General features: G+C 39.2%; 4 protein-coding genes across 4 annotated transcripts in view; 2 read left to right on the forward strand and 2 right to left on the reverse strand.

The window, feature by feature from the left end:
* Positions 1 to 464: 464 nt before the first annotated feature.
* LOC110068529 (uncharacterized) overlaps positions 465 to 24,425 on the reverse strand; it is a 45,056-nt gene continuing 21,095 nt past the window's right edge. Inside the window, exons 19-30 of the mRNA XM_089286360.1 lie at positions 11,453 to 11,770; positions 9,814 to 10,017; positions 8,843 to 9,001; positions 7,818 to 8,035; positions 6,565 to 6,878; positions 5,322 to 5,669; positions 4,329 to 4,609; positions 3,514 to 3,684; positions 2,497 to 2,679; positions 2,044 to 2,116; positions 1,493 to 1,645; positions 465 to 1,077 (exon numbers count right to left, since the gene is read on the reverse strand). Of these exons, the coding sequence (XP_089142486.1) occupies positions 1,498 to 1,645; positions 2,044 to 2,116; positions 2,497 to 2,679; positions 3,514 to 3,684; positions 4,329 to 4,609; positions 5,322 to 5,669; positions 6,565 to 6,878; positions 7,818 to 8,035; positions 8,843 to 9,001; positions 9,814 to 10,017; positions 11,453 to 11,770 (2,417 nt within the window). The 3' untranslated portion in view covers positions 465 to 1,077; positions 1,493 to 1,497. The remainder of the gene's footprint in view (positions 1,078 to 1,492; positions 1,646 to 2,043; positions 2,117 to 2,496; positions 2,680 to 3,513; positions 3,685 to 4,328; positions 4,610 to 5,321; positions 5,670 to 6,564; positions 6,879 to 7,817; positions 8,036 to 8,842; positions 9,002 to 9,813; positions 10,018 to 11,452; positions 11,771 to 24,425) is intronic.
* LOC110068530 (melanocyte-stimulating hormone receptor-like) lies at positions 13,751 to 16,830 on the forward strand. The gene has a single exon (XM_020775914.2). It carries the CDS (start codon positions 14,534 to 14,536, stop codon positions 15,554 to 15,556), a length of 1,023 nt encoding a protein of 340 aa, XP_020631573.2. The 5' UTR covers positions 13,751 to 14,533; the 3' UTR covers positions 15,557 to 16,830.
* On the forward strand, positions 20,044 to 22,072 carry LOC110056873 (uncharacterized protein KIAA1958 homolog). The gene has a single exon (XM_020763422.2). The coding sequence runs from the start codon at positions 20,467 to 20,469 to the stop codon at positions 21,820 to 21,822; it is 1,356 nt and encodes a 451-aa protein (XP_020619081.2). The 5' UTR covers positions 20,044 to 20,466; the 3' UTR covers positions 21,823 to 22,072.
* On the reverse strand, positions 22,351 to 23,956 carry LOC149113745 (uncharacterized protein KIAA1958 homolog). The gene has a single exon (XM_089286361.1). It carries the CDS (start codon positions 23,954 to 23,956, stop codon positions 22,601 to 22,603), a length of 1,356 nt encoding a protein of 451 aa, XP_089142487.1. The 3' UTR covers positions 22,351 to 22,600.

Genomic DNA, 24,425 nt, shown 5'->3' on the forward strand with positions numbered 1-24,425 from the left:
TGATTCACTCGCATTCGTTTTCCCGCGCTTTGCGTCAGCTACATGTAATAACTTCGAGCTTTGATTTGTTCATCGGATTGTCTGTGTCCTTTGTGATTGGCCAGAGTGATTGCTTTGGTTTTTCGTTTTACGACACTCAATTAAAAACTGCTTTATCGAAAATACTTAAACTTATTATTAACGAGTACTCCATGCCGTTGATATAATATTTGAGTATTCAGACAATGGAAGACTTAGTGAAATCCGGATCGGAGGATGTTGAATGATAACGAATTGGATAGTAGAACTTTGCCTATATCTTCGTATAGTTCGTATAATTTTAATTGGTGAGTAAGAACCGTTCAACTGGCATCAAAAGACCATGGCAGGCGTCTTTGAGACGAGAAACCGAGGTCAGAAAAATTATAATTTCTGACGGTTGAGAAATTAGTCGTGCCCATGGGGAGGAAAAAGAAACTCAAAAACAAAATATTTTGTTATTTTATTGTTTCCAATGATTTGATGTTATTCTGTTCAGTACAAGGTTAGAAAACGTACAATAGGTTTTCAAACTTCACTCAGTTGATTACCGTTAAACGCGCAATTTTTGTTTGGCATCAAACTTTCCGTAATTTAGGGCTTTTTTCAGTTTCATTCCAACAATCCGTACGAAAATGTCCCAAAAGACCCCAATCCGTACGTCCAGTGAATTCTTTTTTCCGCTAAATTGCATGGAGGGAGAGCTTTACAAGAGGGTTAAGTTCGAACAACGAAAGAAACACTATTGGTTTTCATGTTTCTACAGAAATGGATCATTAAATCTAATCCTTTAAACGGTTGTTGTAATAGTTTCTTCCACCGTTTTCGATGATGGTTGATTTTAATTGATGTAATTTTAAAAGAGTTATTTTAATTGCCGCGCCAGTATCTGTACGACTCATATAATCCTATGTTCACTTTGACATTCTCACGATTTCCTGCCGGAGCAAATGTCGTCCTGCAGTGTGATTGATTGATTATTAAGGTGCTCAATGATCAAGTTGGAACTTCAGTGCGGGGGACATGGGTGGCTATACACTTGCAACAAAACACCGTCACCTGCAAAAAAGAAGCTTTTAGTACATTTTTGAAAATAAACCAGGATCTATGCTTTGAGAAAATTGGGCAAGATTATAAGATTTCTCATGTTAATGAATGTGGCGGGAAAAGATTATGAAATGTAACAACTCAAAAAGATTTGAACGTCCTCACTATAGTCCAAGTTCCATAACTGGTCAATAATTGAATAATTTAAAATGAATTTTAAATCGTCGACACGACCTAATCAGACCTGGTTCACCTACACTCCAGTACGACAAACGTCATCTACCGAGCCGGTGCAAACGTGTTAACAAAACCAACTATTTAGTACACTATCCACGGAATAGAGATTTGCCTTACTTAATAAATAATCTTTATAATCCATACTTGCAAAAAAGGCGTAATCTACTAGTTATCAGGAGAACAGGCTTACATAACCTATGCCTGGAGTTGATAGAGATCCAGCTTGAGCCTTGGTTGGTCACATCCTTCGTAGTAAACAAGCGGGGCCCCATCTGAAGGTCTCCCTCCTTTGGCATGTACACAGAGGCCACTCTGTAAGTGCATGAGTGACTTCCCTGGTGTCCTGGAAGAGACAAACAGGAGCTAGTGGGAAAACATTGTTCAAACCTCGAATTTGCAAATCCGTCTTTCTCACTAGTTTTCAAGAACGTGGACTGTCGCGTTGCTGCCTATCAAGTTTTAGCCTGTGTTTCAGCCACTCTCCCTCATATTTTCTTTCAGATGAGGGCGGCTACCTGTGTTTAACCTTTCGCCGAAAAATTGTTCTTCTGTTAAAACCACTGATGAGAGTGCATGATGGCTTTGCATGGTACGAGGACTACGAGAGCCAAGCACGTGGGAGGAAAAGTAGGAAACTTGGCGATCACCTTATGCCGGATTGTTCCTAACCAGAAGCCCATTACCATTACCCATTGATTTTTGATGTTCCTCTGTCCAATAAACGGTACGTTACCCTCTTACCTTTCAAATCTGGCATTTTCTGGGTCACAATTGGAATTTAAAACCAAGTTCGCACCAAAGTCAACTCGACCACCTAAAAAGATAACAACAGAAGCAAACTGGTAAGAGTATTGACAATTTGGGCCTGGTACTAGTAGGATATTTCATAGAAATCCACTTTCCCTGAAGGTAAAATATAACGCTAGGACTTATCTAAAACTGTGCTTGGCTCCGAAATGTCGAGTTTCAAATGCAATGTCAAAACCAGTCAAACAGGTATTGACTCCCAGATAGACTACGGCCGGTCTAGTGAGGCTGATGATGATAAGAAATGTAAAAGGTCAGATACGAAATATTGCATGCCTCGGCTTATGGATTGGAAGCTATATTTTCAAAGATAAATGCAAAATATATTGCTTAGAAGGTATGCTACTGTGTGGAGGGACGTTCGAAATATCTGGATTTTTAACAAACCTCTTGGGCAAACATATTTTCCACTGCACTTGTGCATCAGAACACCATCGTCGTAAATAAACTTCTGATATTCCTTAGAACAGTCGGCGGGAGATTTGTAAACCAACGCTGTCTCGTCAGGTATCTGGCAGCTTGCTCGCTGAGGTTGTACGCAAAATTTGTCAACCGCTCGGATGGGACTTTCTGGTAAATAGATGTGGACGTAAAACGAAAGGAAAAAAGAGTCCCATGAAAAACTTCAATGAAGAGCACAAATTAAACTCGCACTGCAAAAGAAGACTTTCCAGGGAAGACCATACAAAAAACCTACATTTAACGCAAGAAAATATAAATTATCACAGTTTTCCAGACGTGTGTTCTTTTATCGAAAAGTTGAAAATGCCCTGAATCCATTACAACAATGATTAATGTGCTCAATTTAGGGGAAGTGCAACTCGAACAATTGAAACCGAATGCTAATAGTTACTTAGGGTTGGTAATAAGGTGGAATTTGTCAAGTTGAGATATAAGGTACACGCGGCATGGGCTCCTGGTATAACGAACGATATTCTGACCACAGAAACTATAACTAACTCCCAACCCTCCCCTGTAATAAAATTATTTTTGCAGTCCCTTAGCACTCAGCATGTGTGCAGCGTCTCTGTTGGTAATCGTGTCCCAGAAACTATGTTTTAGCTGATGAGCAACCTACGGAATATACCGTATTACACTGCATAAATTATGTCGACAATCTTTCTTGTTGACAGCCAATCAGGTAACAGTAACTGAATGCTATCTAACTGTAGCTGTCGCTAACTGTCAAGCAACCAACTAGAGTGCGACTCCCAAATTCTGGTAAAACAGCAGTATACTGGAAAGCGATGAGCAACAGTTACTCAAGCATCTTAAGGCATGGTTAGAACCCCCGCGAAGACCCAGGCCTTAACATGCTTGAGCGATCCGCAGACGGCCCTTGTCTGAGTAAAACGAAAGTACAAAACGTATTCTAACTGCGCTCTTTTAGGAGTCTGGTCTAACCTGGACAGTAGTTACACTCCTGTGTTTCTTTCTGGAGTATTTTTGGATCGCATTGTTTGCCGCCACATTTTGGCTTGGGATTATCACATTTCTTCTGCCTGGTCCTGGTGCCTGGTTTACAGATCTGATCACAACGACTCCACTCAGCCCAGCCTGATACTCCGCCATCCACTACGCAATAGGATTAAACATAGGTGACTGTAAGCAACAACAGAAAGTGTTTTCCTGACTGGTCTTCGTCATTTCTTATGGTTCTACTAGTTGGGAGGCACTTCAGATACTTAATCCTCGATTGTCTTATCCTATTGTCATAAATATGTGATCTCAATTTTTCACACAAAACTCTCCATACATATCGTTGAAGTATTTGAAAAACCACTCGATCAAAATAAGTCAGGCTAAAGACGACGTCGTCAGCATAGAAAATAACGGGGGTAAGGAAGAGATGTTGGTGTCTACAATCATAGGTTAGGAGTGCGTTTAGAGAGTAAGTTTAGACTGAAAAGACAATCACATTTGTTAAAAGGAAATAACGGATTTGCCTTTTTTTCTCTTGGTTTTGTTTAAGATTATCTGGAAACGCGGCTTATACACTTGCATTGGTTTAATCAGTCTTATCCGGCAAGAAAAGGAGGCTCGACTATTCACACTTACAAGGTAAGTTTTGTTACCAAGCAACTTGAGCCTAACGACAACAGCAAATTCGTTCATTTCTCTGTGACGCGATTCTGAGATGGTAATTTCTCCTCCAACTGTTTGTGAGGCAAACTTTGTTTAAATTACACCATCAACTATGTCTGCTATATATCACTAACCTGGTGTCCTGTTCTGATCGCAGTCATCTTCGTTTATCCAATACCATATAACTCCTGGATCAAACATTCCCGGATATATCCAGCTAGCTGGCTTTCCCTCTGGTCGGTCTGTTATGATAGTACCACGAGGATACCAGTCGCCCACTGTCGCGGTGGTCAGCAGTCCAAACGTTCGGGCCAACCAGGGCATGCGCTTTTGAACTCCGTCATCGCTGTATTGCCATTTGCTGAACTTTTTTATGAGGTTGACGTTGGTTTGAGTGTTGTCGGTTTTTAAAAACCTGTGTGGAGTTCAACACAACGTTCTTATTCAAAGGGACAAAAATTTGATGCTGTACATATGATGATAACTTAACTTACCTTACCCGGCTTAATTTTTATTTTATTTTCTTACATACAGTTATAAAGAATTGCTTGCCCCCGCAACTACAATAGTTTCAGCACTTATAGAGTCGGGGGCAAGAGTTCACATTAAAAAGGAAACAAAGAAAAAAATCAATGAAAATTACAACAAAATTACAAAATTAAAGGTACAAGTAAACAATAGAAACAACTACAAGTAACTGAAAGCAAAGTAACATTGTAATAAATGCCCACATATACAAGCGACTAGGATACGATTACTAAACTATGTTAATTTAGAGAACTTCTGTTTCAGTTGGGAGACTTAACACGATAGAAGAATCAAACAAATCAGTACAAACAAGAAAATGGGTAACCGAGGGTATGGATAGGGGTGCTCGAAACGCAAAAGACTGATTTTCCGCAATTTCTCAGCTATCAGTAAAGTTTGCAGATCCCAGATCTCTGCCTTTACATTTCCATTTCTCGGACAGTTTAAAATTTTAGCTAATTCTTAGCTTTGGTTAAACCCCATCCAAACCGTGCGACAGATGAACAAAACATTCAATTTCTTAGGCTTGATTTCCGCAACTTTGTCAAGAGCTCATTTGCTCAACAAAGGCTGGTAATCGGGCCTATCAGTTTCCTTACGTGTAATCTATTGGAGCTTCCCATATTCCGCCCCAGGTTCCTCGCGAATTAGCCTCCAGTCGATACTTGAACGACTTGGCCGCACTTAGATCTCTTATCTGGTCTGCCACACCCAGTATCGAGTAATCGTTGCCTAGCGACGGTTTCTCGACATTTCGAAACGTTACATCTTTGGCGTTCCAGTTGTTCGAGGCACTAGTGACTAGCAGTGTGTACGCTCCGGGATCTGACGTCATATCGCAGAAGACGGGCAAAAAGTTCAGGTCATTTTCTTTTATCATGTAGACTCCGTCATCATACGCGTTGCCCAGTTGCGAGCCGTAAACCTTGACTTGATTGCACGACCGTCTGTTACGGCAGAAAAAGATGAGCGTTTACAACTGGTTCTTTAGAGGAAGACAACACCTTCCAATGTCACGCTAATATGCCATTTCCGAGTTACCTCGTGCCTCTGTTTCAAAACGAGTCTTCATTCAAAACCCTTCATATGAAAATGATTTGTATGAAAATGAGCATGTAGGCGAAACACATTTCCATATGAATGGTTTCGCACGAAGAGAGGCAAAAGGCAACTTGGAAGTAGCCTACTATTAAAGGGTAAAGTCTCATAATTTCAAAGATCGTTAACAATCTAATTTCTCATTGCACTGTTACGGTATAAGTGCGTTGTTAGCTACGCAGAAAAACAGAATAAACACAATCATCAAAGCAATGCCTATACCTCACAGTTTCGGTCAACAAAAGACAAGGCAAGAAAAGAAATACCAAATAGCAATACCAACTAGCGAGAAAACAAACCAGAATAGGACTAAAATCATTTTAAAAGTTTAGTTGCGGCAATAAACCGAAACAGGGTTAAACAACTCTAGTACAGTTTTTGACTATCATCAGTATAGAGAAGTTTCTTCAATCATAATTGATTCGTCGTGTTTTTATTTTGGAAACTATGCTTCTATAGAATTGTTTTGCTTTGAAAGGATGATCTAAACAGTTGAAATACTCATGTTGTCCCCAACGGCTTGTGTTTTGCAGCAGAAATCGATAATTTTTCCTGACTTTTTTCATTTAATACTTGGCCACGGTTCCTATAGACTGAGGAGAACAACATCGATGTTTAACTCACTTCTGAACTTTGCGCTCTTTTCGTTCGATATTGTTGAAATTAAACTTTGATCCCGACATACATGTTTCGTTAGTTGTTAGAATTGAAGCTTATTGACCTTCAATTCTTTTCCATACGTACCTCGTTCCCTCTCGTACCCAGACTTTTATTATCTTAGGTTTGGGTTTTCCGTTCTTTATATAAGTCACTCCGTTAGTAGTGGAGACGATTGTCCCAGAATTATCGCTCGCAGAGCCGGTTGTGTACAAAAGCTGTCCGCTGACTCCAAGACGAGGAACTCTCTTGTTCAAATTTGCTGACGTCTGGTCCCAGGTCCCAAACTTTTTAAGCAGTCGTATGTTTGTTTGTGCGTCAGAAGATGACATCATAGAGTAGCCTCGAACTGTTTCCCAGATCCCCCCAGACGTGTCATCTCCATCAGCCTCAATTCGGTACTAGATGAAGTCAAGAGATGTAAATGTAGTTGTCACTACCCAAGTAATTATAAGCATAAAAAAAATCATTTTTGGTTTCATTTGCAGCTAATAACCTTAAAATTGCATAGAGAAATGAAACAAAACTCCCTGGAGACCCTCTTTTTAGTGTAATTAACAATTATTCCACGAGCGCGCGTTGGATATGAGATGGTAGATAGCCAACGAGGAGCGTACCGCCGAGTTGGCTATAATCGTCTCGTATCTAACAAGTGCGAGTGGAATAGTTGTTTTTTTTATTCTTTAAACGTCCGCAAAATATAGAAAACTGCAATAAAATTAGAATAAGAACGCTCCAAAAAAATTACACGTACACCATATTTGTAGAGCATGGTGTAATGTCTCGTATATTATATCAGCTAAGCCAATGAATACTCTTAGATTGCATTATGCAGCCCTTTTTAATTCACTACCTTGTAAAATCCAACAAGCTGTATCACTCTCCCCTTTTAAAAATCTTGTCAAAGCCCATTTTATTTATAGCACCTAATTTATGATACCTATTTTTTTCCCTACCAGTTCATGCTTGTAACTCGTTTCAATTTTTTAAACTCTTTTTATATAACTATTTCAACTACTAGACGTTAGTTTTTTTTAAACTCTATTTTTATAACTATTTTATACTATTAGACGTTTCATATTTTTAGAAATTGTATTTAGCAGGGCCCCTCTGGATACCAGCCACTGTGCTGAATGGGCCACCCTGCATAAATAAAGTTTTACCTACCTACCTACCTACCTATCCAGTTCTTAATTAAATCATATATTTCCAGTGGAATCTTATTAACTGGTCGCTCTGGTCGGGTGAGAAATGAGCGAGTAAAAAGAGGCTCATTTTGACTCAGGTTCCTTTTCACGATAAATAAATTTAGCAGTGACAACTCGAGAAAACATAAATACCTGGAATTTCTCTTTTCCAAGAATACTGTCTGCCTGTCCAAGAATTGAGAAGTCCTTTGTTAGAGATGGTTTGTGTCCATTTCGATCTAGAATGTTCTGTACATTCCACCCTTGACGGGAAGCGCTGGTAAGGAGTAGTGTCCAGCCTCCTCCGTTACGAGTCATATCACAGTAGCTTGAGACGGCTTTGTCCACTGGCTGAATATTGTAGAAGCCATCTGGAGATCACAGTATAGTCAGACGGGTCCAATAACAGTGTCATTTTTGAGCATGTTTTTAAAATGTTAAATGTTGTTAAATGTTCAATGTTTATCGCTTAAAATCCCAACTGGCGGGAGGCAGACCGGTTGGCTATTTACAAGCATGACTGAGGAGTTGAACAAGGAGTTTACCAAGAAACTACTCCAGCTTAGCTGTTAGAGCGGGACTTGAACCCGTGACCTCCGGATTTGAAGTCCGGCGCCCTAACCACTCGGGCACGCTGACTCCCTGCTGCCTCAGAAAAAGAAATTTTCTCGTACAGGTTGGGGCACTATATAAACATGCATACACACAGTGGTTGCATACGTTATTTTTTAACAATTACACTGCAAGATTGTATTTGATTTCTCTTAGCGAAACCAGGTCTTGTCCGGCTATACTTGTTTTCAACCAGGTAGTCCAGTTTTAAGTTAAATGCGACGGTGATAATGTCTTGTTATCTAGAGAGGATGAAGGGTAAAAGATAATTTTCTTTACATAGGCCTTTTAATATTCCCAAGGTAATCCCTGTTGAGTTATTTTTAGATCAATCCCAGTTTTGGAATTCCCCAGAAGGGACTAGACATAGGCAATCCTGTGACACGAAGTTTGCTCATGTGGACAGCAATCGATTTTACAAGCATTTTCATCGTCTATGAAGATATCCACCTAAGCGGTAACATTGTGGGCGAACAAACTGGGTACCATGTCTAAAGATAACTTCAATAAGTTCGATATGAGGGATCAACTCTCTTCATGCTCTCTTGTTGTCATTGAATACTTACCTGAAACTCTCTCCTTTCCAATACTACGAGTTTTGACTTCCATGCAAGACCTCGGTGGGCCGTATTCCCCTTCTCTCATCCAATACCAGATGTACGTAGGACATTGTTCCTTATCTTTTCCATATATCCATGGAGCAGGGTGATATTTCTTCATAGAAGCTGTAAAATAGCAGAAAAATCGTATAACGACAAATTTTTAACTTTCACTAGTAGAGTTGGTAGAGAATAAGTGTGATACCGGGTAAATGCATTGGTAGCATACAATGGAATTTTTGCTTTATTAGTTCACTACTGGTATATAGTGTTATCTTCATTTGTTGTTATCATATTTTGCAGTCAACTGACATTGCAATATTTCACAGGCCGACAGACAGCATTTTAGATAGTATTTAATAAGAGCTAGCATGTCAGGAAATGAGACTTGACCTACCAAACAGTTAAAAGTTGATAAAGTGAATTAAACGTCATGGCGAACTTGGAAAGCTGAAGTTTTGATCCGTCGTTCGTCAGTGGAACCCGTCGATGCAACACAATCCGGGGGCACTCCCATATGAAAAGGTCTGGGATGCCCGTCGGAAAATTTGAAGTAAATCCCTCAAGCTTAAGGAGACCAATCCGTGAGTGGTTCGAGCTTTATTTGACCCCTAAAAGATACCATTTAAAACGGAATAGGTTCGATAACCAGCCGCTTTTTCCGACAGGAACCTGGGGTAGTAGACCGGATAGATCGGACTCAAGAAAGCGACGAAAATCGAGCCTAAAAACGGAAATGAAACGTTTTTAAATTGTTAATTTTTCGAGTACACCCGAAAAGATACTTTGACAGCTAAAGATAGTGGCGTTTCGCCTTCCACACGATACGTGAGACCAGAATCCTTAACGACAAGCGTCCCCGACCTTTTCATATGCACGCATGGGATTCCCTCCCCCGGGATAGAAATATAGTTAAGTCTCTACGTTTCACGGCTTACCAGTAATGGAGCCGAATTCGCTATTCTTTGGCTCTGCAGCTGTAGTCAGCCTCTCTCCGTATAACCAAGGCATTGTCTTCTGCAGTCCATACCAGCTATATTCCCATTTGTCAAACTTTTTGGTAAGCTCCACTCCAGTCTGACTGTTATCAGTATTAACGAAGCTGTAGCTGCGCGGTGCTTTCCAAATCCCGCCCCATCTCCCTGTAGCACAAAGTAAGAGTGAGAAGATTATTATCTAGAAGCATAAATTACAGTCATTGCACTGAGAAAAGTCAAGACAAAATGGTATCCTTGGTAAATTAAAATTCAGTATTTTTGAATTCACCAGCACGATTACCCATAAATGGTACGCCAAAAAACTTTTGTTCTGAATATTTACCGCTAGTGTATTTATTATATGACTGAGAAAAATTAGTTCATTGTGATTGGCTGAGAGCAGGCCAATTTATCCCTACCCTTTTAATTTGCAATACAGTACAAATTAACTCGTGTGTGTTCGTAATTATCGCGGTCATAATAAATGAGTAATCGTATGAAAACTCGAGCCAATTGAAAATTCTTACGAATTGCACTTGCTTACAGGAGCCGGTTTGCGCATCTTGGTAAGTTTAGCCTAAATGTTTCAAGTCCGTCGTTTGTAATTTGTGTTAATCTTCTCTATTTTAACCATCCCAATATGTATTGATCACCCAAAAGCCCTTTAAGGGAGTGTCCAATAGAGTTGTTTCTTTATGGTTTATTATTATCTCTATATAGAGATATGGTGATTTTTCATCTTACTAAAATTTTTATTTTCAGGTTTCCTTTAATTTAAAGGTAATTTTGTACGTGGCTAAAATAACTCAAAATACCGTGACTAAGCTCCTTTAAAAGCTCGTGCAATTATGAGAGAGTTTTCGAATATCACGAATAATGTAAATACTTAATTGCCGGCTCGCATTCGTACGATTATTGAAAGCTTTTTCGCTGTTTACATATGTAAAGGCAGGATTCTCAATCTCTAAATGGTGATAAAATAATGAAGTTATTCGGTGACATTTAATTTCCTGTGAGAGCCATATTGATTTAGTAACATTTCTCATTTTCGCGAAATTATAGACACGCAAATTGAATGAGCGCGTAATAACACATTTTATTATTATATGACCTTATATGGCTAGCTCCGTGAGCGGGCGAGATGAACCGAGCAACAACAACAACAACTTTATTTAGTACTCATACATTTACAATTTTTCAAAAGTATTTACACTTTACACTTAACACTTTATTATTAAGTTAAAAACTTGACTATGACAAAAGCGTGAACCCTCAGGCTAATTTAGGCGGGCCGAATTCTGCTCTCTGATTGGCTACCCGAGATGGCGCTTTCTTGCCCGCTCGGGATTACTCGCTGTGTCCCGCAAGAAAAAAGTGGGTTTTTCTCCATATAATAAATCCTTTATTGACTTTATTGACCAAGCGTGTTCGGTCAAGATGGCTGAATATTGGACTCGTTCTCATTTGCGTGTTTATGAACTTCGGCTCCGTCTCGGTCCATAAACACGCCAAAAAAAGAAAGAACCTGGCAAATATCGAGCTATCTTGACCTCCCTCTTGAACTATAATCCATGTATTAAATATTAATAATCAGACTTACCTGGACTGTCTGCCTCTAAACGATATTCAAAGGACGAGCCTTTTACATTCCCGCTGTTCTTGATATCGTCCGCTTTAAACAGAATAGAATAATCGTTCTTCAGTTTTGGGTCCATCTCGTTATTTTGTAAAACGTTCTGTCTGGTCCATTTGTTGGTATAACTGGCAACCAATAGCGTCCACCCACCGCCATCACGTGTCATGTCACATATAGTCTTGACCACGCCCTTGCCGTCCGGGTTTATTTCATATACGTCGTCAGCAAATGCCTTGTTGAGCTTTTTGCCAAGGATTTGAAGATGGCGGCAAGAGTGAGCCTCTGGAGAAACATAAAAGGATAAATTGCTGCTGTAGGTGAAATTGGTTCTCTCATATTTAATTGTTTAATCATAGTTACAGAGGGAAATGGTTATGAAACCCGTCAAAGGTCTTTGTTATATGGAAATATCGAAAAGTAACTGAGAATTTGCTTCCGAAAACTTTTATCCGCCTCACTTTAATAAATTTCTAATGCTAACTTCAAGGAAACCGTATAGGAGGCAAGATTTTTTTAAAAGCTTTTGCTCGTTATTCTTTCCTTGGATGTACTAAGCCTCGTAGTGTGCCAGTAGAAGGCCCTTTGTTGTTTTCAGTTGGTAACGGTTGTGACTGTTATCTTATCTGCATGCTTTAATCCCTTTAAAAATACAGTAGACCTTTTCACTACCTATGCTGTCATTTTGCTACAAGGGCAAACAAGGTACAAAGATAATTTTCCCGAGGACTTTCGCAGGTTATGGAATTTAAGAAGAAATGCATAGAAAACGGAAAAATACGACTGCACACTTTCTAAGAAGATAGCAACCTGCCTGACCGATCCTGGGATCTGGGATCTTAGGTCAGTTCTCGCCATAAAGGTTGCGTAATCTATTTGAGACTTAAGACCCCGTTTTTGCTCCCTGACATAAACGTAAACTGCTTTTCTGCCATATATATATAAGCCACGACAAAACAACAACAACAACAACAAAAAAACATTCACTGATGATATATTTTATCTAGTTTGTTCCCACATGAGGTCACTTGATTTTTCCGGCTCAGAGACGAATAAGAAAAATATAAAGAAAATTATCAAACGATGTTTTGTCGACACGCTCATCAGGGCAATTCGTTTCACTGTCATTACAATTTTGTTGCAAGGAAGTAAGAACCTAAATGTACTTTTAATTTAATTTAGTAAGGAAACGAAAACATGATCGCTTTCGGATCTCGAGTTTAAAATATTTGCATTTCAAAGGAGAATATAGATATCGCCCAGTCATTAAGAAGAAAATTGACAAATAGACCCAATTTCGTCTTCCGCACCTCACTGTTACATATACAGTTTTTTTTCTCTATGTAATAAAGCAAGTCTTATGACTATCGTATCTTGTCGTGAAAAGTATTCTTTTGCACAGGAAAAAGTGGATTCTCCGAAGAGATTGTGGAAATCTCAGTGCCGGAAAATTGGATTAAAGCCCATCTGTCGGATGTTAGCCTAAATCGAGTTTTATTGTCAAACGTTTCTGGAAGAGAATTGAATCATCACACCAATATGAGAGCACAATAGACCCGGTGGGAGGAGAGCGTAATGTGTTGAAATAAATCAATGTCACCAGAGCGAATCACTGTGTGTTTTGTTCTTACGCTTCCGAGATTTTTTTCTAATATCTCAGTGAACGTTTTGTCTTGTCAACAAACGCAGGTACACTTATGATTTCTCTAGTTCTTCCAAGGCGATGTTGTCCGTTTATCGCAAAAAACAGGGAAAAGATTGAGAAGCTGAGCGTTTCAACGTTTCAAAGGAATGACAGTGTACCTACTCGTTAAGAAAACTTGAATTTCCCGAGTTACTGAGAAAATTAGGTGAATATTGGTTACAAGTTTTCAAGATTTTTCGATAGGACTCCAAAACAAAGTAGATTTTATATATACTGATAAGTGACAACTTCAAATATTGCCGCAAATCGGAAGAGAACCATCTTAAAGTTTTGCTCACGGCAAAAAGGTTCAGGGTCAATAATGAAACTCTAACAGTACATAACCCCTTCAACTTTTTGGTCTGTCACTTATTGTATTATTCATAATCGTAACAGTCTATTTTCAGTTGATAACTATGATATGTATTTAAAGGAAGATTTTTAAGCCATTCTCTGCCAAGGAGCTGCGTAGAATGATGATATTAGTTATTCAAAGCTTGGCGTGGATATTGTGAAGATCTACACGGCTCGGGCTTGAAAAAAATCAAGAGGAGCACATAGTAATTGGCCAGGAATAAACATCGTCTGGTTAGCAGTGATCCGTCATAATTACATTTATTATCGGACACTCCTACAGAAAGGCAACAAACAAAGGCAGTAAATACCTTTTTTGCGGTTAGTCTATGTCTACATAATTATGTTTTTTTTCCTTTTTCTTCAAGTTTTCAGTTTTAGCACCTGCCTGTTTGGAGAACTACCGTCTGATCATAAATTATTCAGCTTTCTTTTGACACATCACTTAGATACCGAGAAGGCACTCAAATCAATTAGAACGTGGCTTACAGAGAGCAACTTCTAAATCAGACTACAAAGAGGACGAGGGAAGCAGCTTATCTTTTAGATAAGAACAAGTTATTAACGGGTATCAGAAAGCTTTGGCTTGAAAACAACCAGGGGACCACGTTCAGCTGTATTCCACTGTGGTTTAAGATGTTCATGGTGTACTAATTACCAAGACACTTTCATTGCTGAGCTATTGCTTCAAAAAGCCAAAGTGTTTTGTAGCCAGGTTGTGAGACGTCTGAAATTCAATATCAACGTTTTCTCAAGCTCTTCAAAGCGTTTTCATGTCTCAAAGAGCGAGCTGAAATTCTTGGAACTGTCGGAACTAATTACGAAGACGCTTTTATTGATCAGATATTACTTGGAATAGTCAAAGTGCTTTGTAGCCACTGAGGTTCTAGGACATCTGAAATTTAATATCAGCGTTTTCACAAAAGTGTTCTGACAGTAAACAGCGAGGTGAAATTTTTGGCACTGTCGTTTCTGTCAGATTTCTGAGCGGAAGCCACCGAGAGCACGGTATGGAAACAAGCAACACAACGAAATGTTTTTTCTTAACAAGCGTCGAACTCTCACATACGGGAGGTGTCTTCATCGCAGAAATCATTTGTTGCGCAATTAACTCTGTATTTACCTTAGTGGCAACTCTGTGCAACATTTTAGTCATCCTGGTTATTTGGAAGTCTCCACCTCTCCACTCGCCTTCAAACGTTCTCATCTGCTGCCTGGCGGGTTCAGATCTGGTGACTGGTCTCTTTGCCCAACCTATGCTGGTCACTTATAAGATTGCCGAGTTCGAGGACAGTGCTCAAACCGCCTGCATTGGAAGGCTAATTCACTGGATAGCTGGATTTGTGAGCGCAGGAGTTTCTGTAATGACAATAGCAGCCATATCGTTGGATAAAGTTCTTGCGCTTTATCTACACCTTCGTTACAAAGAAGTAATCACTGTGTCGCGTGTTTTGAAAGTTGTCTTCGTCTTCTGGTTCTTTTGCTTAACTGCGGCCGTTTCTCTATTTGTGGCGAACTCGGATCGATACTGGACGCTTGTTCCTCTCCCTGTGCTCAGTGTAAGCTTAACAACGACATTTGTAGCGTATATCAAAGTGTTCGGAGTTCTTCGACGTCACTGCAATCAAATCCGCGCCCAAACCCGTTCGGCTTGGAGTGGAGTCAACATGCGAAAATACAAAAAATCGGTCATTACTATGGTGTACGTTCTAGTGCTGTTTCTCGTTTGTTATACACCGTTTTTAACAGCGATGGCAGTTCGCGTTTTGGTTGGTTACAGTCCTAGTGTTAAAGTTGCTTACGAATGGGGAGCAACAGTCGTGTATCTAAATTCAACATTGAATCCCTTACTCTACTGGTTCAGAATGCAGGAGATTCGCTTGGCAGCGTATAACGCCATAAGAAAACTGCAAGGAAACGAGAGCAAGATTGCAAGCAAAGTTTACAAATTTAGCCTGAACAACGAGGGCTTTTATAACGAAAGCATCCCGAGCAAGAGAGGAATGGATTTCTCGCAAGGCACTCAAACTTAACTGTTGCAATCACGCCACCTGTCATTATCTTATCTGGCTCACAAGATGTCTCAGAGTAATGTTTATTGAGAAGATGATTAGTTCAGGATAAATTACTCAAACATCATTCGCAAATTAATCGTCTTGTTTTATGTGAAAAATAAAATAAGAATAACCCGTTATTTCTACATTACGCTAATAGAATTTTCACGAAAAACCTTTGGGCTCGAAAAAAACTGCTTCTTCAGAATGTTACCACAGTCGTAGCCAGAGTAAATCTTGCTCTATTACCGAAGCAATATCAGAAAAACGGTTCTTTTATATTCATTTACCTTTTTATAAATGCATAGCCTCTTACGAGAACTTGAAATCAACAAATAAATTCCAAATTCAGTTTACCGAGACAACTGACCAGGTTCGCCTGTGCTAGCTACGGCCTTGGTTACAAAACAAGTAGAAAAAAAATTTAACACACAAAAGTCTTTATTTTAAAAGACGAGAAAATTATCATGTTATGTGAGATTACAACTAAACATGTTATATGATATTACCACTAACGACAGTGAATAGCAGCTGCTGGTATACATTTATTTAACACACCAACGCAGAAGCCGAGCAATTTCAGTTCAGTATTGTAACTCCAACTCCGCAATGTAATTACTGATCTACGTTGCCGGACAGACGTTTATATTGAGCGCGCGGCGATAAAAGAGTTTGCCTCAAGGAAAGAGGGAGTATCTGTTAATTAGTTGGTGAGGATTGTTTACAGTTTATAGAAATAATCATAATCAGGTTCCGATATCATTGACTTATATTCCCGCTGAGAGCGTTAAGCTAAGAGGTAAACGGAATTTTGAATCATGCGTAGCAAAGGACCATCCAACGAAAGAGCAGCGAAATGGCTACAGTTACAGAGCAATATATTTACCCATTTTATTGGTACTCATATGATTTCTTCATCTACGTTTTGGTGTTCTCAGCTCTTAGTTGCAAGTCTCTTGATAAATAATTAATTGTAAGGATTGATCGTGATTGACAGGCAAACTCTCAACGATATTACATGCGTGAGGCAAAAGTAAAGTCAATAAATATCTTGCCGAGAAAGGAAATTATCGCAAAACCCAAAGATAAGATGGTGTTATCAAATGCCCTAATTTCCGCACCAGTTATATAGTCGGGGCGTTTCATTTCCCGCCTGGAGATTCTGACTAAAAATTTTTAATATTAAAGTTCTGTCAGGGCTCTTCGTTTGTTGGTTTGCCGAAATAAAATAAAAAGAAGGTCTTTCATGGAAATTCTGAAGTAGTAATTAATATAACACTAACTTAATTAATGTTTCTGTTTAGCGCTACGACTAGAAACTACTAACGTGTTAATGGGACGCTTTCAATATAATACTTCTGATTATTACCATTAATGTTATAGCGACAGTGAAGTGCAACTAAAGTAACGGAAACTTGCCAGAGGTTGCAAAATCTAAAACCAATCAGTTTACGCAGGGTAATAATATTAATGCGCTAAACCGCCGGGATTAACTTAATAATTGAATGTTTGAGCCTTGAGGTGTTTTACCCAGATCGTAGTTTCCTTAGTTTGGGCGGCAACTCCTCCAAGTTTTGATGTTGGTGCTGCTTGGCGTTTTGAAACCAAGGTTATCTTATATTGGCCAAAATATGATATTCCATCCCTATACCAAACTTGCCATCTACAGCGGTCGATGCTTTATTTCAGATTTGATCGTTTGAAGTGTGCTCTTTAATGCTCAACTCTGCTATTTCGAACTCAAATGTGGATATTATTTTTCAGTCATTCACTGTCAGCTATCTGGAATCCCCGTTGTCTCGCACTATGTTTAGTTTCCGTTAGAGGAGCTCAGTCACGTTATTATGAATTATTATTATATATATATATATATATATATATATATATATATATATATAAAACGGTTATAAAATGCCTCAAGCCAACAAACAATGCCACTGCGTCAGGAGGATCAATGAAGATTCACAGTCCAAGCCTCACCGCAAAAATGAATTTAAAAACGTTTGATAAAGCAAGGACGGACAACTTCTGACGGTAAAAAAAGTTAAAAAGTTAAAAATTTAATAGAAAAACGTTTCGGTCTTAGACCTTCATCAGTTACAAGAGAAAAAGGACGAAAACTAAGTTTAAATACGGTTACAGTGTGGGAGATTACGTAACGAAATGAAAAATATAATATTGTGCTATTAATATAACGTGATTAATACAATACAGGAAGAAAATGCAAAACGAGAAATACAATGTTGTACTATAAATTGCGTCATACAGGGTGATAATTAATAGACCAAACGAAAGGAATACAATACTGTGCATAAATTACATTATAAAGCGTGATAATTGCAGAACTAGGTTAAATTCAACCTAAAAACTAAAAGAGTTAAAATAGATAAAACGGACTCTTGCAATGCGGTAAATATAACGGGAAAAATAGTTTGCAAAAAAAAAAAAAAAAAAAAAAAAAAAAAAAGGAAACCTACGTTTACGCTGGACAAGGTTAATAACAAAATCCCAAATCGAGGCCTTTGGAGCATTAAAGGGTTGACAAACAACAAAATCCCTGGAGGGGCCCTTAAACAATAAGCTGTAATCAGATCCCAGGCAGGGCCTTTGAGCATACCTAACACCCAAAAAGCTGACAAAATCCAAGGAAGGGCCTTTGAACTGCCTTATGGCGCGAACGCATATTTACACAAGAGAAAGTTAATTATAACAAATTCTGTTTTTGGAGTGAAATTCTTTTCTTTTATTTAAGCCATGGGGAGCTAAAGAGAACAGTTGAGCACTCCAATAAGCCTCTTTCGTAATTAAAAACCTATCGATCTCGTCTGAGTCATTAGGGGCCTGCACCTGATCAATGCATTGGAATTCAAAATCATCCAAGGAGTGTGGAATTCCACACATGACTCATATTTACCGCATTATATATATATATATATATACATATATATATATATATAAACGTTTGATAAAGCAAGGACGGACAACTTCTGACGGTTAAAAAAGTTAAAAAGTTAAAAATTTAATAGAAAAACGTTTCGGTCTTAGACCTTCATCAGTTACAAGAGAAAAAGGACGAAAACTAAGTTTAAATACGGTTACAGTGTGGGAGATTACGTAACGAAATGAAAAATACAATATTGTGCTATTAATACATCGTGATTAATACAATACAGGAAGAAAATGCAAAACGAGAAATACAATGCTGTACTATAAATTGCGTCATACAGGGTGATAATTAATAGACCAAACGAAAAGAATACAATACTGTGCATAAATTACATTATAGAGCGTGATAATTGCAGAACTAGGTTAAATTCAACCTAAAACCTAAAAGAGTTAAAATAGATAAAACGGACTCTTGCAATGCGGTAAATATAACGGGAAAAATAGTTTGCAAAGATAAGGAGTTGAAAAAAAAAAAAAATACACCATTCATTCAAGGCTTTCTTGTGATTCTAAAAACGAGATCTATTTAGTTTCCTGCAAGAAATGTCGTTTACAGTACATAGGATCAACTACCACCGATTTTCGGGTTAGGTTTCGTAACCACAAGTCTGCTATGCTCACAAACAAAACCACTTGTGAGGTAGCAGTACATTTCAATAAAATTCCACACTCCTTGGATGATTTTGAATTCCAATGCATTGATCAGGTGCAGGCCCCTAATGACTCAGACGAGATCGATAGGTTTTTAATTACGAAAGAGGCTTATTGGAGTGCTCAACTGTTCTCTTTGGCTCCCCATGGCTTAAATAAAAGAAAAGAATTTCACTCCAAAAACAGAATTTGTTATAATTAACTTTCTCTTGTGTAAATATGCGTTCGCGCCATAAGGCAGTTCAAAGGCCCTTCCTTGGATTTTGTCAGCTTTTTGGGCGTTAGGTATGCTCAAAGGCCCTGCCTGGGATCTTATTACAGCTTATTGTTTAAGGGCCCCTCCAGGGATTTTGTTGTTTGTCAACCCTTTAATGCTCCAAAGGCCTCGATTTGGGATTTTGTTATTAACCTTGTCCAGCGTAAACGTAGGTTTCTTTTTTCTTTTTTTTTTTTTTTCAACTCCTTATCTTTGCAAACTATTTTTCCCGTTATATTTACCGCATTGCAAGAGTCCGTTTTATCTATTTTAACTCTTTTAGTTTTTAGGTTGAATTTAACCTAGTTCTGCAATTATCACGCTCTATAATGTAATTTATGCACAGTATTGTATTCTTTTCGTTTGGTCTATTAATTATCACCCTGTATGACGCAATTTATAGTACAGCATTGTATTTCTCGTTTTGCATTTTCTTCCTGTATTGTATTAATCACGATGTATTAATAGCACAATATTGTATTTTTCATTTCGTTACGTAATCTCCCACACTGTAACCGTATTTAAACTTAGTTTTCGTCCTTTTTCTCTTGCAACTGATGAAGGTCTAAGACCGAAACGTTTTTCTATTAAATTTTTAACTTTTTAACTTTTTTAACCGTCAGAAGTTGTCCGTCCTTGCTTTATCAAACGTTTTTAAATTCATTTTTGCGGTGAGGCTTGGACTGTGAATCTTCATTGATCCTCCTGACGCAGTGGCATTCTTTGTTGGCTTGAGGCATTTTATAACCGTTTTATATATATATTTAGTATATTCTCAGCTCCGACTATTGCATTTCTAGCTCTCTAATTGGCTCAAAAACTCCGACTATGAGCCATTAGTCGGAGTTTTACCTAATATGGAAAATAATGCGCCAAGTTTAAAAATTTTCCGCACGAAGTTTTTAACTTCAGCTCTCCATAATGGCCGATACTGGCAGGTTTCAGGAGCTGTCTCCCTCTAAACTTCAAGAGATATTAGACAATGCTATCCCAGAAAAAACGAAGAAAGCCACAAAGTTCGGCATGAACATATTTAATGGTACGTATGTGGGAGTTTTACTCAAAAACTAGCAACAATTGTTACGTTCACTGTCGATATTTTGATAATTTATTCGTAACAACGACAAAAATTCTTACCTCGTTATTTACAGAATGGCTGTCAAGTCCTGTTGCCACAAAATTTTCGAAACGAATTGAAGACATGTCCAAAGAGGAGCTAAATGAATGCCTTAAATGTTTCTACACCTCCGCAAGGAAGAAAGACGGGAGGTATTACAAAAACACATCCATGAAGTCCATTCGAGCCGCCATAGATCGCTTTCTTCGCTCGCCACCAAACAACAAGCCTTTTTCTATCATTTCCGACGCTGTGTTTACCGAAGCCAATAAAGTTTTGGATGCCTTTGTAAAGGATCTCAGAAAGACGGGTAAAATAGCTGGAGTTGTCCATAAGAAAGCAGTGTCAAAAGATCAAATCCAGAGGCTCTTTGAAAGCGGCGAACTTGGGCCGGCCGACAGTCAAAATCCAGCCCAACTGCAGAGAACGGCATGGTTTTATCTCACCCTTTTCTTCGGACGACGAGGAAGAGAAAATCAGCGGCAGTTGAACCCTGGAATGCTCTCCCTAAGAACAACGCCTAGAGGTGTCGAGTATTTTGAGTTAAACAGACGACAGCCTGGTTCACTGCGCAGCACAAAAAATCATCAAGGCGGCCTTGGAGACTCTGAGGATGAATCCGACGCGAAGATCTTTGCCGTTGCTGGTTCTCAGAGGTGCCCAGTGAAAACAATCAAAAACTACCTACATCACCTGAACCCGAGTTCCGAAGCTCTTTTCCAAAAACCAAGAGACGGCCAAAGTCAGAAATTCAGTCCAACAGATGACAAAATCTGGTATTGCAACTCGCCGGTTGGCTCGAGCATGCTGGACAACATGTTGAAAAATATGAGCAGGCGAGCTGGCATAGAGCCCCATCTAACCAACCACTGCCTCAGGGCGACAGCAGTTACAGTTCTGTCTGACCATAACTGTGAAACCAGACACATAAAGTCTGTTACGGGACACAGATCAGACCAGGCGGTGGAATCGTACAATGATCGCCCATCCATAGAACAGCAAAAGAAGATGTCGCACGTTCTCAGTGATTTTGTCTCAGCCGGAGCCTCTGAAGCTTCCCCATGCACTGGTATCTCTGCAGCTGAGAAAGAAAACCAATGCCACGGCCAGCAAGAACGGCAACCTCAAAGTGAAGGGACAGTTTTAGTCCAAAATCAGTTCGTAAACACCGAGGTTCGGCAAAGCGAGCGAAGAAGCTTTCCGCAGGTTTTCTTCAACTGCAATGTCCAAGTTCACAACTACTACGGAGGCGGAGAATCAGGAAAATCTTCCTGAACTTTGAACACTATTTAAACACTTGAAAGCTTCCGAAGCGGTCTTTTTCCCTTGCATTTGAACGGTTGAATATTTCAAGGTTGATTTTGTTTAACAGTTGACCACAGTTTGTCGTTTGTGAAGCTGTCAAATTTCATTCAGCTCATTCAGTGATGTAATAATCAGGTGATCACGGCGCGCATGTGACCGGAAGTTGTATGTTTTTTTCACCGCTTTGTAAAATTGTTGAAATAAAAATCGGCGGCAAAAACCCGATTTGAGAATATACTAAAACAATTATTCCATTCGACCTTGTTGGATATGAAGTGATCATAACCAACTCGCGCTACGCGCTCGTTGGTTATTAATCACTTCATATCCAACGCGGTCTCATGGAATAATTGTTAAATATTTAACAATTATTCCATGAGACCGCGTTGGATATGAAGTGATTAATAACCAACGAGCGCGTAGCGCGAGTTGGTTATGATCACTTCATATCCAACAAGGTCGAATGGAATAATTGTTTTAGTATATTCTCAAATCGGGTTTTTGCCGCCGATTTTTATTTCAACAATTTTACAAAGCGGTGAAAAAAACATACAACTTCCGGTCACATGCGCGCCGTGATCACCTGATTATTACATCACTGAATGAGCTGAATGAAATTTGACAGCTTCACAAACGACAAACTGTGGTCAACTGTTAAACAAAATCAACCTTGAAATATTCAACCGTTCAAATGCAAGGGAAAAAGACCGCTTCGGAAGCTTTCAAGTGTTTAAATAGTGTTCAAAGTTCAGGAAGATTTTCCTGATTCTCCGCCTCCGTAGTAGTTGTGAACTTGGACATTGCAGTTGAAGAAAACCTGCGGAAAGCTTCTTCGCTCGCTTTGCCGAACCTCGGTGTTTACGAACTGATTTTGGACTAAAACTGTCCCTTCACTTTGAGGTTGCCGTTCTTGCTGGCCGTGGCATTGGTTTTCTTTCTCAGCTGCAGAGATACCAGTGCATGGGGAAGCTTCAGAGGCTCCGGCTGAGACAAAATCACTGAGAACGTGCGACATCTTCTTTTGCTGTTCTATGGATGGGCGATCATTGTACGATTCCACCGCCTGGTCTGATCTGTGTCCCGTAACAGACTTTATGTGTCTGGTTTCACAGTTATGGTCAGACAGAACTGTAACTGCTGTCGCCCTGAGGCAGTGGTTGGTTAGATGGGGCTCTATGCCAGCTCGCCTGCTCATATTTTTCAACATGTTGTCCAGCATGCTCGAGCCAACCGGCGAGTTGCAATACCAGATTTTGTCATCTGTTGGACTGAATTTCTGACTTTGGCCGTCTCTTGGTTTTTGGAAAAGAGCTTCGGAACTCGGGTTCAGGTGATGTAGGTAGTTTTTGATTGTTTTCACTGGGCACCTCTGAGAACCAGCAACGGCAAAGATCTTCGCGTCGGATTCATCCTCAGAGTCTCCAAGGCCGCCTTGATGATTTTTTGTGCTGCGCAGTGAACCAGGCTGTCGTCTGTTTAACTCAAAATACTCGACACCTCTAGGCGTTGTTCTTAGGGAGAGCATTCCAGGGTTCAACTGCCGCTGATTTTCTCTTCCTCGTCGTCCGAAGAAAAGGGTGAGATAAAACCATGCCGTTCTCTGCAGTTGGGCTGGATTTTGACTGTCGGCCGGCCCAAGTTCGCCGCTTTCAAAGAGCCTCTGGATTTGATCTTTTGACACTGCTTTCTTATGGACAACTCCAGCTATTTTACCCGTCTTTCTGAGATCCTTTACAAAGGCATCCAAAACTTTATTGGCTTCGGTAAACACAGCGTCGGAGATGATAGAAAAAGGCTTGTTGTTTGGTGGCGAGCGAAGAAAGCGATCTATGGCGGCTCGAATGGACTTCATGGATGTGTTTTTGTAATACCTCCCGTCTTTCTTCCTTGCGGAGGTGTAGAAACATTTAAGGCATTCATTTAGCTCCTCTTTGGACATGTCTTCAATTCGTTTCGAAAATTTTGTGGCAACAGGACTTGACAGCCATTCTGTAAATAACGAGGTAAGAATTTTTGTCGTTGTTACGAATAAATTATCAAAATATCGACAGTGAACGTAACAATTGTTGCTAGTTTTTGAGTAAAACTCCCACATACGTACCATTAAATATGTTCATGCCGAACTTTGTGGCTTTCTTCGTTTTTTCTGGGATAGCATTGTCTAATATCTCTTGAAGTTTAGAGGGAGACAGCTCCTGAAACCTGCCAGTATCGGCCATTATGGAGAGCTGAAGTTAAAAACTTCGTGCGGAAAATTTTTAAACTTGGCGCATTATTTTCCATATTAGGTAAAACTCCGACTAATGGCTCATAGTCGGAGTTTTTGAGCCAATTAGAGAGCTAGAAATGCAATAGTCGGAGCTGAGAATATACTAAATATATATAGTTTGTTTTTGACTTATTCAATATTTTTGCGCTTTGTTGATTTTTTGTTTTTTGTTTTTTGTTAATCAACACCACTTTTTGCTCTTTCACGTGATTTTGTACTTTTATTAATTGTCACTTGTAATTACGTAATCACTAGCATCTTAATCTTATTTAGGGGTCGTTTTTATTCAAAAGTTGTAATAACT

The sequence above is a fragment of the Orbicella faveolata genome, unplaced genomic scaffold (assembly GCF_042242905.1).
Source record: "Orbicella faveolata isolate gen_17 unplaced genomic scaffold, um_ofav_v1 contig_14, whole genome shotgun sequence".
Classification (NCBI taxonomy): domain Eukaryota; kingdom Metazoa; phylum Cnidaria; class Anthozoa; order Scleractinia; family Merulinidae; genus Orbicella; species Orbicella faveolata.